General features: G+C 38.2%; 2 protein-coding genes across 2 annotated transcripts in view; both read right to left on the minus strand.

Annotated features, from left to right (window-relative positions):
- Positions 1-2,345: 2,345 nt before the first annotated feature.
- On the minus strand, positions 2,346-5,178 carry LOC135773491 (protein phosphatase 1 regulatory subunit 15B). Its single transcript, XM_065283100.2, has 3 exons — positions 4,820-5,178; positions 3,145-4,232; positions 2,346-3,059 (listed from the first exon to the last, which is right to left on the minus strand). The coding sequence occupies exons 1-3, from the start codon at positions 4,950-4,952 to the stop codon at positions 2,862-2,864; spliced, it is 1,419 nt and encodes a 472-aa protein (XP_065139172.1). The 5' UTR covers positions 4,953-5,178; the 3' UTR covers positions 2,346-2,861.
- A 2,212-nt stretch (positions 5,179-7,390) lies between these two features.
- Positions 7,391-12,257, minus strand: part of pik3c2a (phosphatidylinositol-4-phosphate 3-kinase, catalytic subunit type 2 alpha) — a 39,421-nt gene continuing 34,554 nt past the window's right edge. Inside the window, exons 23-33 of the mRNA XM_065283099.2 lie at positions 11,968-12,104; positions 11,715-11,884; positions 11,469-11,625; positions 11,170-11,279; positions 10,880-11,087; positions 9,769-9,893; positions 9,560-9,677; positions 9,337-9,415; positions 8,802-8,911; positions 8,569-8,694; positions 7,391-8,402 (exon numbers count right to left, since the gene is read on the minus strand). Of these exons, the coding sequence (XP_065139171.1) occupies positions 8,220-8,402; positions 8,569-8,694; positions 8,802-8,911; positions 9,337-9,415; positions 9,560-9,677; positions 9,769-9,893; positions 10,880-11,087; positions 11,170-11,279; positions 11,469-11,625; positions 11,715-11,884; positions 11,968-12,104 (1,523 nt within the window). The 3' untranslated portion in view covers positions 7,391-8,219. The remainder of the gene's footprint in view (positions 8,403-8,568; positions 8,695-8,801; positions 8,912-9,336; positions 9,416-9,559; positions 9,678-9,768; positions 9,894-10,879; positions 11,088-11,169; positions 11,280-11,468; positions 11,626-11,714; positions 11,885-11,967; positions 12,105-12,257) is intronic.

Genomic DNA, 12,257 nt, shown 5'->3' on the forward strand with positions numbered 1-12,257 from the left:
TTTATACTTTATATATTTAAACCTATTAAAACCCTTGGTTGATATAACAGTCGTCTTATACTGACACCTAGCGGCGTAAATTTAGCATCACTCAATAGCAAAAGTTGTTGAGACATACTTGCATAAAATAAATATAAAACGTTTCCCATGCATCCACACACAAAAAGTTTCGTCTTAATGACACAGGTCTAAACTTCACAGTAAACTTACTTTCAAACTTACCTTGTACTGTACTGTACTGTAAGTAGTGTTCACTTTCTGCTTCTCTATGGAGCCACAACAGTTTTGCCTGTAATTCTGAAGAAATCCTGAAGAGGCTGACACATTCATTGGGTGTGCATACAAGCCTTATATAACAAACAGGTACATAAAACTGCTACACCACAGTTGCACCTTTCAAACATATGGAGTGGTTTCCCAGACAGGGCGTCCTAGCCCCAGACTAAAAATGCATGTTTAAGCTGCTTTAATTTAAAAATACATTGTCCTGGTTAATTTTAACATATTTCGTTGACATTGTTTTGTCTTAAGATACACACCTGTAGTGTTTTTTGTAAGGTATGTTTTTAAAAACTTCTTAAATGACCTAATATTAATAAGGCCTAGTCCTGGATTAACTCCGCCCCATGATCTAACAGAGCCTTTTCCTAATGCACACCAAAACCTGTGCTAAAGCGTGTGGCAGAGGCTCCCCAAAATTCCTAATGCAACACCATCGTACCAAACCCTGGTCGGACGGACACACTATAAATTATAGTTCAGAAAATTATATCTTCTTTTGCAATGGCTCACCGTGATCGTTTACGTTTACTGCCACGAAAAAGGGCCTAAGGTTAGGCTACGTGTGTGTTTTACCCTCGCTCAGTATTTATCATATCTCCTATTGTCATTAAAGTATGTCTCTTGGTTTTTATTGTATAAAATAATTAGCAAATTGAAAAAATGAACGTTCCCTCAACTTACGTGTGTTCGACTTCTTGCGGCACTGCGCAGACCGAACCATATGACATCAAAGTACCGCGAGAGTACTCGGACTCAAGTACACTCTCGCGGTATTTTATGTCATACGCCGATCTGTCTGCGCACCGCTGCATTAAGTCGAACGCCCCCATTGTGTGGGTGGCCCCATTTAAATCATATTTATCTGTATTAATACAACTAATAATATAAAAATTGCTGCAGCCCTTAAAGTAAACAGTATAAGGTACAAAATAGATTAACTAGCGCCGTCCTCTGGTGACTGTCACACACATCTTAGAATTTTTGAAAGATGACTTGATTAAAATTAATGGTTTCCCGTGTATTCTGAGGTGCAATGGTATGTGTGCAATGCAGAACTGCTGGTAAAATTAATTTCTGAAGAATGCATGTTATCTGTCTACTCATCACTAAAAAACAAATTGCACATTTATTCCCAAAACCTTTTCTAAATCCAGCAGCTTTTGATATTTTAACACAATAAACCACATGGGTAAAATGGCTATATGGCGATAATGACTATATTCCAAAGAGACAAAAGCATAGACGTTTCTCTCTGAAACATGAGGCGTGTCTGACTACCTGTTCTGCCTTTTCTGTCTCAGATACAGTGGCTGCTGACTGCTGTATTGCATCAGGCAGTGTGTGCTTTGTAATTGTGACTCCAGAGATCCTCCATCTCAAGCTTTGGACTCTCCAGGATGAGTAATAGAGGCTGGGGCCATGCTGCCTGCCCTCCCACAACACACCAACCGCTGCTGCAATCATATGCAATCCTCTCATTGCCAAATAACGCTGTGCTTTGTTGCCTAGAGACCAGGGTCACCTGGGTGAAAGCACCTTAGGAGAGGAAGACACCTAGCAGCGCCACATGCGACTACCACCATGCATCCTGCTAACAACCCCACCCTCATACTGCTCCCAGATCTGTTGCTTTCTGACCCTGTAGGAACAGGTGGAGAGGATAAAAGAGCATTGAGTTATCATGTTACTCTTTTGTGACTACCAGTAAAAGGACAGGTTTATCCAGTGTCCCAAATGTCTACTATTACACCGTTTTCTAACATGAGCAGATAGTACGTTTGCATAGAAAAAGCATCATTAAAGTAGCATGACTTTGGAGTACATTGATGAAAGATTGCGTAAACTATTGCTTGTCTTTGCACCATGCAAGTTTGTGTTGCCGCTGATGTGTCGAGGGGAGATGCTAATTGATTTCTTCTCATGGGGAAGAGTTTCATCACGCTTTGTTTTTAACCCCTCTCTTACAAGGGCTGCAACATAGCAGTCTCACAGGAGTTCTCTTGCACTATGTGAGGCAAGAGTCAGTATCACAGCCCGAAGACACAATGAACTAGTAAGACAACCAAAACAAACAAGCCAGGACACAGTGTTTAAGGGAAGAACTGTACATTCAATAAAGTGTGAAGTTCAGAGTTGAAAGTGACAATCTGAAGAACAACAACAAAGTGGACAAATTAAGCAAATATCTAAATAATAAATATCTATAAAAATGTAAACATTGCAGTAAATTGTAACCTGGGGTCTTGCTCTTGTGCATTTTCTTCAACTTATATAATGAATTAAAAAAACAGCTTTCTACTTCACACAACTTCAAGAAAATTAAAACAATAACACCCATGCCTACGATTTTAACATTGTTTTAAAAATAAATATTTGTCATCACATCAGTTACATTGCAAGGTCTGTAAGGCATGGCAAAAGCATGTTTAACTTTCAGTTGTCGGAACGAATGTGTCGGGACACAGAGATGAGGTAAAACTGTCATTATAAATCAATATAACAGTCTAAAGGCTGCCTTGGAAACTATATTACCAACGCTTACAATCAGGAAGATTAGGAGTTCGTAGTTTAGTTTATCTTTAGTCCTTACAGGCCCAAAGCTTTTCCCTGTGTGACAAACTAAAACAGTAGCCAATGGCCTTCTCAGTCTCATTGATTCTTTTTCTGAAGCGATCTCTGTCCCGGGCAAGCTCCTCCCACCGTCCCTTACGAGATGCCTGAAGAGCAAAGGTCCAAGCTCGCATCTTGTGAACTTGAACAATGGGAGAAAATTTCACCTGGAAAATTTTGACAGACATCACATTAGCATCCAAACATATAACTAGGACATACTGAGATTATCATGCCCAAATTGTTATTTACCTTCTTTAAAGTAAGACCTTTCTTCTGACTGCCCTGACCATCTGCCCGACCAACATTCCTTCTCCATGGCACCACAGATAATGTTTCACTAGATGATTTGCGGCAGCAATGGCGAGGAACTTTTCTTTGTAGTAAAGGCGGCTTTGAGTGTCTTGAAGGTTTTTTAAATGTCTTATTTTGTGTGTTGGTTGAATCACTCTGCTTAGAAAGTACTGATGAGCTCTTAAGAGGGGCTCTGAAATTCAACGGGTGATACGGGTCATCATTCTGAGAGAGGGACTTCCATAAGGCCTCTTCTTCATCTTCAGATGCCGGCTTGGAAGAGTCTGAGCCGGTGGACACGGTGGAAAGAGAGGGAGTGGGACTTTCAACCTTTTGAACTTGTTTTGAAATCACTTCTGCTTTGCTTTTGTTAGTTACCACGCTGGACATGCATGCGGTAAAGTGCATCGGGTGATATGGATCTGTAGACTTGGTCAGAAGTTCCCAGAGTCTGTCGTTATCTTCTCTCTCCCCCTCCAAACAGGAACTGTCTGTGCTGCCCCAGCTGAACTCGCTGTCTGAGAGATGACTTACTGGCTGAGGTTGACACGGACCTTGAACGTCCTCTGCAGATGAACCACATGACTCCTTATCCACGGATGGCTTCTCATGCTTTACAATCTCCTTTGACGAAAATCCTGACACGCATGCAGTAAATGTAAGAGGGCAAGAGCTCTCTCCACATTTCCTATCTGAACTTCCCAATACGCCCCAGTCATATCCATGTTTCCACACGGAGTGATCTCCAATATAGAGTTCCTCATTGTCGGTGAGACACTCGGTTGCATGGGACACAAAGTCGTCCACCAAAGAGCAGCAGAGTTCCTCGTTGACCAGACTTGACAGAACGGCTCTGGAGTGGGAGCTCACGTCAAAGGGGTCCCCCCCAAATTTTGCACCTCCAACGATGTTTTTGTTGTTTTCAAACAAAGAAGAGAGCAGGAAACTGTCAGAGGGGTCTCCTGAGCCACTTGTCATGTGCTGGATGTGTTGTCCCGTCTCGTCTGTAATTCTCAAATGGACTTCAAACCTGAACATCTGGAAGACTGGGGAACAAACAAAATTATTTTACTGGTGTACATATACATTCATGCATTTGGCAGATGCTTTTATCCAAACCGACCGACAGTGTAGAGTTACAGTGTGTTACCTGTGAATCTAACGCAATGCACTATTTATTATACTGGTATGATACATTAATCTATATTTACATTTTATTTTATTCATTTTGATAACTTTTTAATTTTCTTAATATTTAACACTTAAAAAACGTATATATTATATTTATATATTCATATTTATTTATTTATTCTAAATGAATAGTATTAATACGCATACATAGTGCGATACACAAAATCATTACATTTAAAGCAATCAGTAAAAATAAATCTATAATAATAATACTGGAACAATTAACCCTGGTATATTATAGTAAAAGTATTTTTTTGTGAACATCGTGGATTCTGCAGTAATACCACTGTAAATAGATTGTTACTATTTAACTTCAAATCATTTCATAAGTCGGCAATACTCTTTTAATAATTCGAAAGTACGAATCAAATATCTCGATAAAGCAGATGAAATACATTTCAATGATCTTCCCAATAGGATAAATAATGACTTAATACGTTACCGGCCATGAAACTACAGCAGATGACCTGGAGCAGCAGTCGCAGATTTTCCCACAGCACACACAGTATGTGTTTGGTCCAGGGAAGCAGCATCATCCCGCTGTCCCCGAACCTCCTCAGCGCGGTCCTCTCCATCTTCAACCAGTAAACCGTCACCTGTTCTGATACTCGTCCCTCGGTCGGTTTTCTTTATAGTAATTTCTCAGCTGATGTTTGAAGTTTGGAAACCACATCTTTCCAAATTTGCGAGAGTTAACTCCGAGCGAAAGCTGTTAAGGTCCACATGATTACCCGTTAACTACACCCTCGAAATGAAACTGTGACTGTCTGTGAGACACGGACTTAACTTATAAACGCACTACTACAAAAAACCTGCGCTGAATTGCGACCTTTCATTGGATTGCACATGTGTCATTCACATTAACCCCGCCTCTTAAGTACACTAGCCACGCCTAGACGATGACGTTGCTGTGACGCATTGTTTATTTTCCCAAGTGAAATGTCACGATGAAGCAACAGGTTTACATCTGCTACCCCAAAATGAAAAATTTGATTATTTTCTGGTTGGAAAATAGTAAACAAACCGCACTAGATCTTTATGTGAGGCTTTTAAGTTATTTGCAAGATGGTCTCGCACCCGTTTAATGTTTATAATATGTAATATATGTTTAATATATTGTGAAGCATCTGCTACTAAAAATTAAAACGTAACATATATTCGTGCAAAAAAATTTAAGACACCTTTACAAAACTCTAATTTTAGTAAAAATTGTTGTTTTTCTTCTATTTAAATGTAATATTAATGTATTATTATTGTCTAGTACAGCACCAGTTAAAGAATATTATTTTCAAAACAGTCAATGGGGCAGGTTCCAGGACAGGGCTTATCCTATTTCCGACTAAAATACTTAAGAACATCTTACACTGACATTTCTTAACATATATCAGTGTCATTGTTTTGGTCTCAAGATGCACCCCAGTAGTTTTTTGTAAGGAATGTTTGTAAAAACTACTTAAATGTCCTATTCTAACGAAGATCTAGTCCTGGATTAATCTAAACCCTGTCTGGGAAACTCCCCCTATATCACTAAAGCTGAAGTAGTGGAAGGTTCACTTGAAAATATTCATATTTGCAAAATATGATTAGTGAAAGAAATGCATTCCCATTAGCCCAATGTATTTACTGTATTTACTATTTAGAAAGTTTAGAAAACAGTAGCATATGTATATGGCAAAGTAGTAAAAAATAAAACAAGGACAAATAATATTATTTTTCAAAAGATTTGCGATCATTACCCCCAGTTGATTGTGAATTAAACTGCTGGGAGTTAAATTAGCTTGTGAATTATGGTCTCTATCAAAGTAAGAATTTTTGTCTTGTGAAAATGCAAATACCCCATTAAGATGCATCAGATTGCAACCGATTACATGTTCATTATTCATCATGTGCATGCATGTTACTCAAAATGTCACCTGTAACTAAGCTTATTGCATCATGCTACCGACACTCCTTTTTAATCTTACACAGCTTTACTACCAGAATAAACACAGACTACAGAAGACAAATTATAGCACATTGAGTGTATACCATGGGTCTAAACGGGGGTCTGCAGCCCATAGGGGTATACATAATATTGCTGTGTGACAATATGTTTGTTTCTATTTATAAAACAGTTCCAGTCCTGGATTCTGATTGGTCAATAGTTGTGCATTTACAATAAAGCAGCCTCTCTTATCTTGCATCTTACTTGAATATACTTAAATCATTTTACACGTTCAGTATCAAGGGGGTCCCTGGTCCATGCCTCTCTCATCTAAGGGGTCCTTGCCCCCAAAAAACGTTAAAGACCCCTGGCCTACACAATTTACAAGTCTCTAAACAAAACAAAAAAAGTAGAAAAAACATGAAAAAAGTATAGCTTGAATCCACTGTAAATTAGTTTCTCTGAAAGCACCTGCTCCATGCATTAATGTAATTTAGCATTCTTGTGTGAACTGTCAAACAAAATCCAGTGCCGAATTCACATATATTTTTAGCAAGAATCTCCCAAGAGACAAGGCAAATGTGTGTACTGGCCACCTTTACTGCTTTCTCACAGCAACAGCCTTTTTAATGAGGTGGTGCAGATCATCTAACAGATCTAGGGTCAGGCCTTAAGACTTTAGGATGCACAGAATTGTACTGCTAGCTATAAAGTGCACACACAATGGGTGTCCTCAAGTATCACAATAACACCTCTGTAGAAATAAATTGATCACACCGAGGGTCAATGTGGTCACATGTGGTATTCAAATTTAAAAAAAGATAAAATTGCGACCTGACGTTGTTCCTTCACATATCAGAATGGCAATTTAAGGTATTAGGAAGTTGGTAAATTACTAAAGATGACACTATTATAGATATATCGCACGAGGAAAACAGGATTTAATTTTTTAAACCCCTATAAAATACATTTCAGGCTTCATAACCACTAGCATTAGTGTTAGTTTCTTGTTAGATTTCTGCCCCCTACTGGTTGATGTGTGTCCACCTGACAGAACATGCTAACCTAATATGTTAAAAAGAGACAGCAGATGGTCAAAAACATTTAATTTGCCTTAGGTGAGAGAGGGAAATCATTGATTTGGTCAAGTTAAAGATAACCAATAATAAATAACTGGCCATTCATTCAAAATGTATTTCTTAACAGTCATAAAGGCAAATCTCTACTTGCAGAGTGAGTGATGACAAATCTGACATCATTTTAAAAATGCCTCATAGATTAACATGCAGCTGAGCTCTACCAGTAGATTTAGCCACAGGTGCAATTCCCTTCTAAACAGAATTCATTATACAAATCTCAAATTCAGAGTCCCCTGATGCAAGAACATTTGACAATTTTGTACAAAGCAGGGTTTTTTAGTCATTTACACCACAAATGTACAGACTAGCCAAAGTGAAAGTAGCATGTGAAGTGTGCTATTGTTCCCTATAGGGGAGTGGTCTCGTGTTGATTCAGTTCATTTGGCACATTATAAAAACCACAGTGAAATCTGCTGTGCTTACTAGATACCTCGAAATCTTACAGGCTATGTTTTATATACGCTTATGTAGAAAAGGAAGGTGTAAAAATCAGCCATTTTAAAAATACAGGTCGATCTCTCTATATATATTTATATAATAATATATAATCTCTTCTTTAAGTGAGCCGTTTTGGTCCTCTTATGTTCCAAATGTACATAACACAAATGTAGATTTCTCTTCACATACAAAGTTAAGAAGATTGCAGTTTTTAGCAAGCAGTAACCTTGTTTAGTGTCATAAGAGAGAAAGGAGCTTGGATCTGAGTGGTCCTGTAATGGCACTTGTTCTAGTCACATCACCCTTCGTGGAAGACTGGTAGGGAATGGTGGTTGTTGGATCTAGAAGTAGGGCACCGTGGTGAGCTTATACCATTTGACAGTCTCTCTGCTCAGGTCAAAGTCCTTAATGCTAAGGGTGATGCCACCCAAAAAGCAGTTCTCTCGCAGAGACTCGGCACTGAGCACGCTCAGTTGAAGTTCTCTTTGTTTCAAGGTTTCCTTATTGTAGCCACTGTACACCAGCTGCAAAGAGTTATTTAGAGATTATTACCAGACATGACTTTAAATATAATATTAAAACAAATAAATCGGAATATTAAATTGGCTTAACATCTTTAATCAACTCTTAAAATTCATCATGTTTGGTTCAATAGCTAGGGTTGGGCTTGGGTTTAGAAACCACACTTACCATTTCATTAAACGTGGGGTTTCTAGTCTTCCTAGCAATCTTTGTCTTGCGTTTGGAAGTTTTGTGAGGGTCTGGGAGGAGGTATGTTTTCACGTAAGGGTTTGGATCTGCTCCATCATTTGATATCTGTTTGTGGTTTTGAAATAACAGGTGAGATTTCAGAGTTAGTTGAATGTTTCTTCATAACTTATTAACAATAGGATCAGTTTAAGCAGCTTATTTTTATATCGTACCAGGTCTTTAATGTGCATGACCATGATAAAAAGTGTGCTGTTTCTATAGGACACTGAGAGTTTCACTTCACCCTCCACTCGGCCATTGGTGGGACTCACTGGAGTCATCTCTGGAAAACCAAGTGAAATTTCCAAAGAAATAATGGGAATTATACAGTGTCCAATCCTCATGTCACATAAAAAAGATAAATGTGACTACACACTTTGAATTCAATGCATAATTATGGAAAATAAAGATAGATTAAAAAAAATTTTTTTTTAAACTTCAGCATGTATATTATAACGTACAAATGTCATACTGTTGTTCAATGTAACTGAAGGTACATTTAAAACACACAAAATTTCATCTTTCATTTTAGATACCTTTACATAAAGGAATTATGTAGAGTCTATAAGCTATGAAAGTGCATTCAATACATATTTTTATCTAGTATGGGATCAAACCAATGACCTTTGTGTTGATAATGTAATGCCCTACAAACTGATCTACAGGAACACCACAAAAACTGCAAAAAGATTCAATCTGATGACATGCCTGGAATTTTAAATCCGTCAATCCCTTCTGACTTGTCATCTCTTGCAATAGGGTGGAAAAACGTGTAGATAAGATCACACTAAAAAAGCAGAAGAAACAACAACAACATATCAACTCAATGACCTATGCCAAAGTCAAACTATTTTCATCTTTCTTTTGATTTGCAAGTAACAATGACTATTTATGTGTACTGAAATAAATGTTAAATTCTCTCTATGCCCACCTGAGCGACCTCTGTTGAACTCCTCATCAGATTGTGTACATAGCTGCTTAATTCCACCTTCCTTTTGGATGCTACTTCCTTGATGTGTGTGCGACCCAAGACCATTTTACTGGGGAATCTATAAACAGGCATAGGAGTTTTTAAGGAACATCTCTAGAGTAGAGACTGCAGTATTTCACACATCACTTGTTAAAAGTAGACAGATGTACCCTGGTAGTTTCCACAGAGGGAAGAGAATGGACAGCTTGTTGTGCAGTTCCTGAAACTCATCGAAGGTGCGGAAGACAAACTGTGGCTCACTTTGACCTTCCCTAAGGAGCCGAATTACATACGTCTGTTCAAAAAAACAAAAAAAAAACAAATGAAATTCTTTTTTTATAAAAAGATGGTTAAGAATATTCACAAAACATACAAAGTTCTTTCACAGATTCTTTAAGAATCATGATGTATATTTTGGTCTTACAAATCTACACAAAGCTGCAACCATTACTTTTTTGGTGAAAAAAAAACAAAACAAACATCAGTTATTATGCTATTATTAAGTTAACAAGTGTATAAAAGCAGTCTCCTCACCCTACACACAGTGGTAAGCTTGAGTACATTGTTATGGGTATCACTTGGACTTTATATAAAAACTGCACAATTTACTTGGAATTTTTTTTGAAGGGACACTCCACTTTTTTTGAAAATAGGCTCATTTCCAGCTCTCCTAGAGTTAAACATTTAATTTTTACAGTTTTGGAATACATTTAGTGGATCTCCGGCTCTGGCGGTACCACTTTTAGCATAGCTTAGCATAATTCATTGACTCTGATTAGACCATTAGCATTGCGCTAAAAAAGTAACCAAAGAGTTTTGATATTTTTCCAATTTAAAACTTGACTACTTTTTTGCCGAACCATGGCTGCAGCAGCCGCAATGATATTCTGCAGTGCCCAAAAATAGTGCCCTGCTATTGAAAGTTACCAAGGGGACTGTTTTCGGGATCTGCATAATCGCAACTTTTAATTTTCCGTTGGTCTTAGTACACAATGTAACTACAGAAGAGTCAAGTTTTAAATAGGAAAAATATCGAAACTCTTTTGTTATTTTTGAGCGCGATGCTAATCAGATTCAATGCATTATGCTAAACTAAGCTAAAAGTGGTACCGCCAGACCCGGAGATTGGCTAAATGGATTCCAAAACTGTAAAAATCTAATGTTTAACTCTAAGGGAGCTGGAAAATGAGCCTATTTAAAAAAGTCCCTAGAGTGTCCCTTTAAGTTTCTGATAGCAGCTTTAATAGAAGCTAATAAACTAATAAGTGCTTTGTGTCTTACATAATGCTTGTCAGGGTTGTATCTCTTTTGATATGAAAAAATGGAGGCATCTTGGATTCGGCCGTCCTGCTTTAAGGTGTATGTGCGGGGTGCAAAGGACAAGATGGGCTCGTCATTGGAGGGAAGGCCAGAGAAACGCATCTGGGCCAAATTATGTATGAAGAAATTGAACTTTGTGGCCACACTGCCCAGGCTGGATTCAATCAACCTATATAACAAAACATTAAAGAAACAGATTTTAAAAAAGTCTAATGAATCTGTACAGAAGCTGTACTAGAAATAAAATCTACCTGGTGAAGAAAATGGTTGCCTCGGCATCTGTGGTCTGAGGTTGAAGAGCATCATAAACATATTTAAGATCTTGTACTCCAGTCAACTCGGGTAAACCTGACTGTGTCATCTGTGTTAAACACAGTTACAATAAACAGTAAGTCCAGGATGAAGAAAAATACTGATCATTAAATGCTGAGAAACAAAATGAACATCTTCCTGGCATTAGTTTGTGTGCTAGCTTATCAGTAAACATTTACACAACAAGAACTGTGTGTTGACACAGCCTTTTTGTATGCCGACACAATGACTGAATTACCAGAGACAGCAGGTTGAGGAAAAGGTTGGAGTGTTTGCGAATCAGGTTGTAAGCTTGTGAGCAAAGGTCAACAAAGAGCTGGAAGCGGCTTGTGGGTCTCTCGCCTCCATTGATGACGTAAGCCATATCAGAGGTTAAGACAAATGGTGCGCGGTCCCTGTGGAGAGAAAAGCATTGAGATCTGATTAATATAACAAATTTTACTGATGATGCAACCTGGGCAACATGGAGTCACTCTTCACTTGCCTTTTGAAACTCCCGATCATTTGTGCGTGACCCAAGAACTTGCCAAAGTCTATGTGAAACATGTGGCCAGTGGAGCGCAACATGATGTTGTCATTGTGGCGGTCACAAATGCCCAGGATATACGTGGCAACACAGCATCCTGCACAGGTGTAGATGAAATTCTCTGAGGCCTAACAACATGGATAGGAAAAATAAAACGGTTACTAAATGATAAAGAGGTCTGACTAAAGCTACCATGGATCATTAAATGCACCTTCTCATATTCATCCTCAGCAGGGTTGTACTTGCGTAGCCACTCGGCCAAAGGTTTGTCTTTGAAGGAACCGGTCACTCCATACTCCACTTGAATCTTCCTCAGTGTTTCTGAAGACGGCACTAATTCCACCATTCCTATGAAAGGAAACACAAATTTATTACTATGATGCTCACAATATAAGCAGAAAATAGGTTTAAAGGATTAGTCCATTCTCTTTAAAAAAATCCAGATAATTTACTCACCACCATGTCATCCAAAATGAAGAAATTATGTTTTTTGAAAAAAAA

This window comes from Paramisgurnus dabryanus, chromosome 9 (genome assembly GCF_030506205.2).
Source record: "Paramisgurnus dabryanus chromosome 9, PD_genome_1.1, whole genome shotgun sequence".
Lineage (NCBI taxonomy): Eukaryota > Metazoa > Chordata > Actinopteri > Cypriniformes > Cobitidae > Paramisgurnus > Paramisgurnus dabryanus.

Coding starts and splice junctions, on each gene's coding strand:
- LOC135773491 (XM_065283100.2), bottom strand. CDS start 4,952: ATGGAGAGGACCGCGCTGAGGAGGTTCGGGGACAGCGGGATGATGCTG. Junction 4,233..4,819: donor CTGCTGTAGTTTCATGGCCG/GTAACGTATTAA, acceptor TTTGTTCCCCAG/TCTTCCAGATGTTCAGGTTT. Junction 3,060..3,144: donor AAGGTCTTACTTTAAAGAAG/GTAAATAACAAT, acceptor AAAATTTTCCAG/GTGAAATTTTCTCCCATTGT.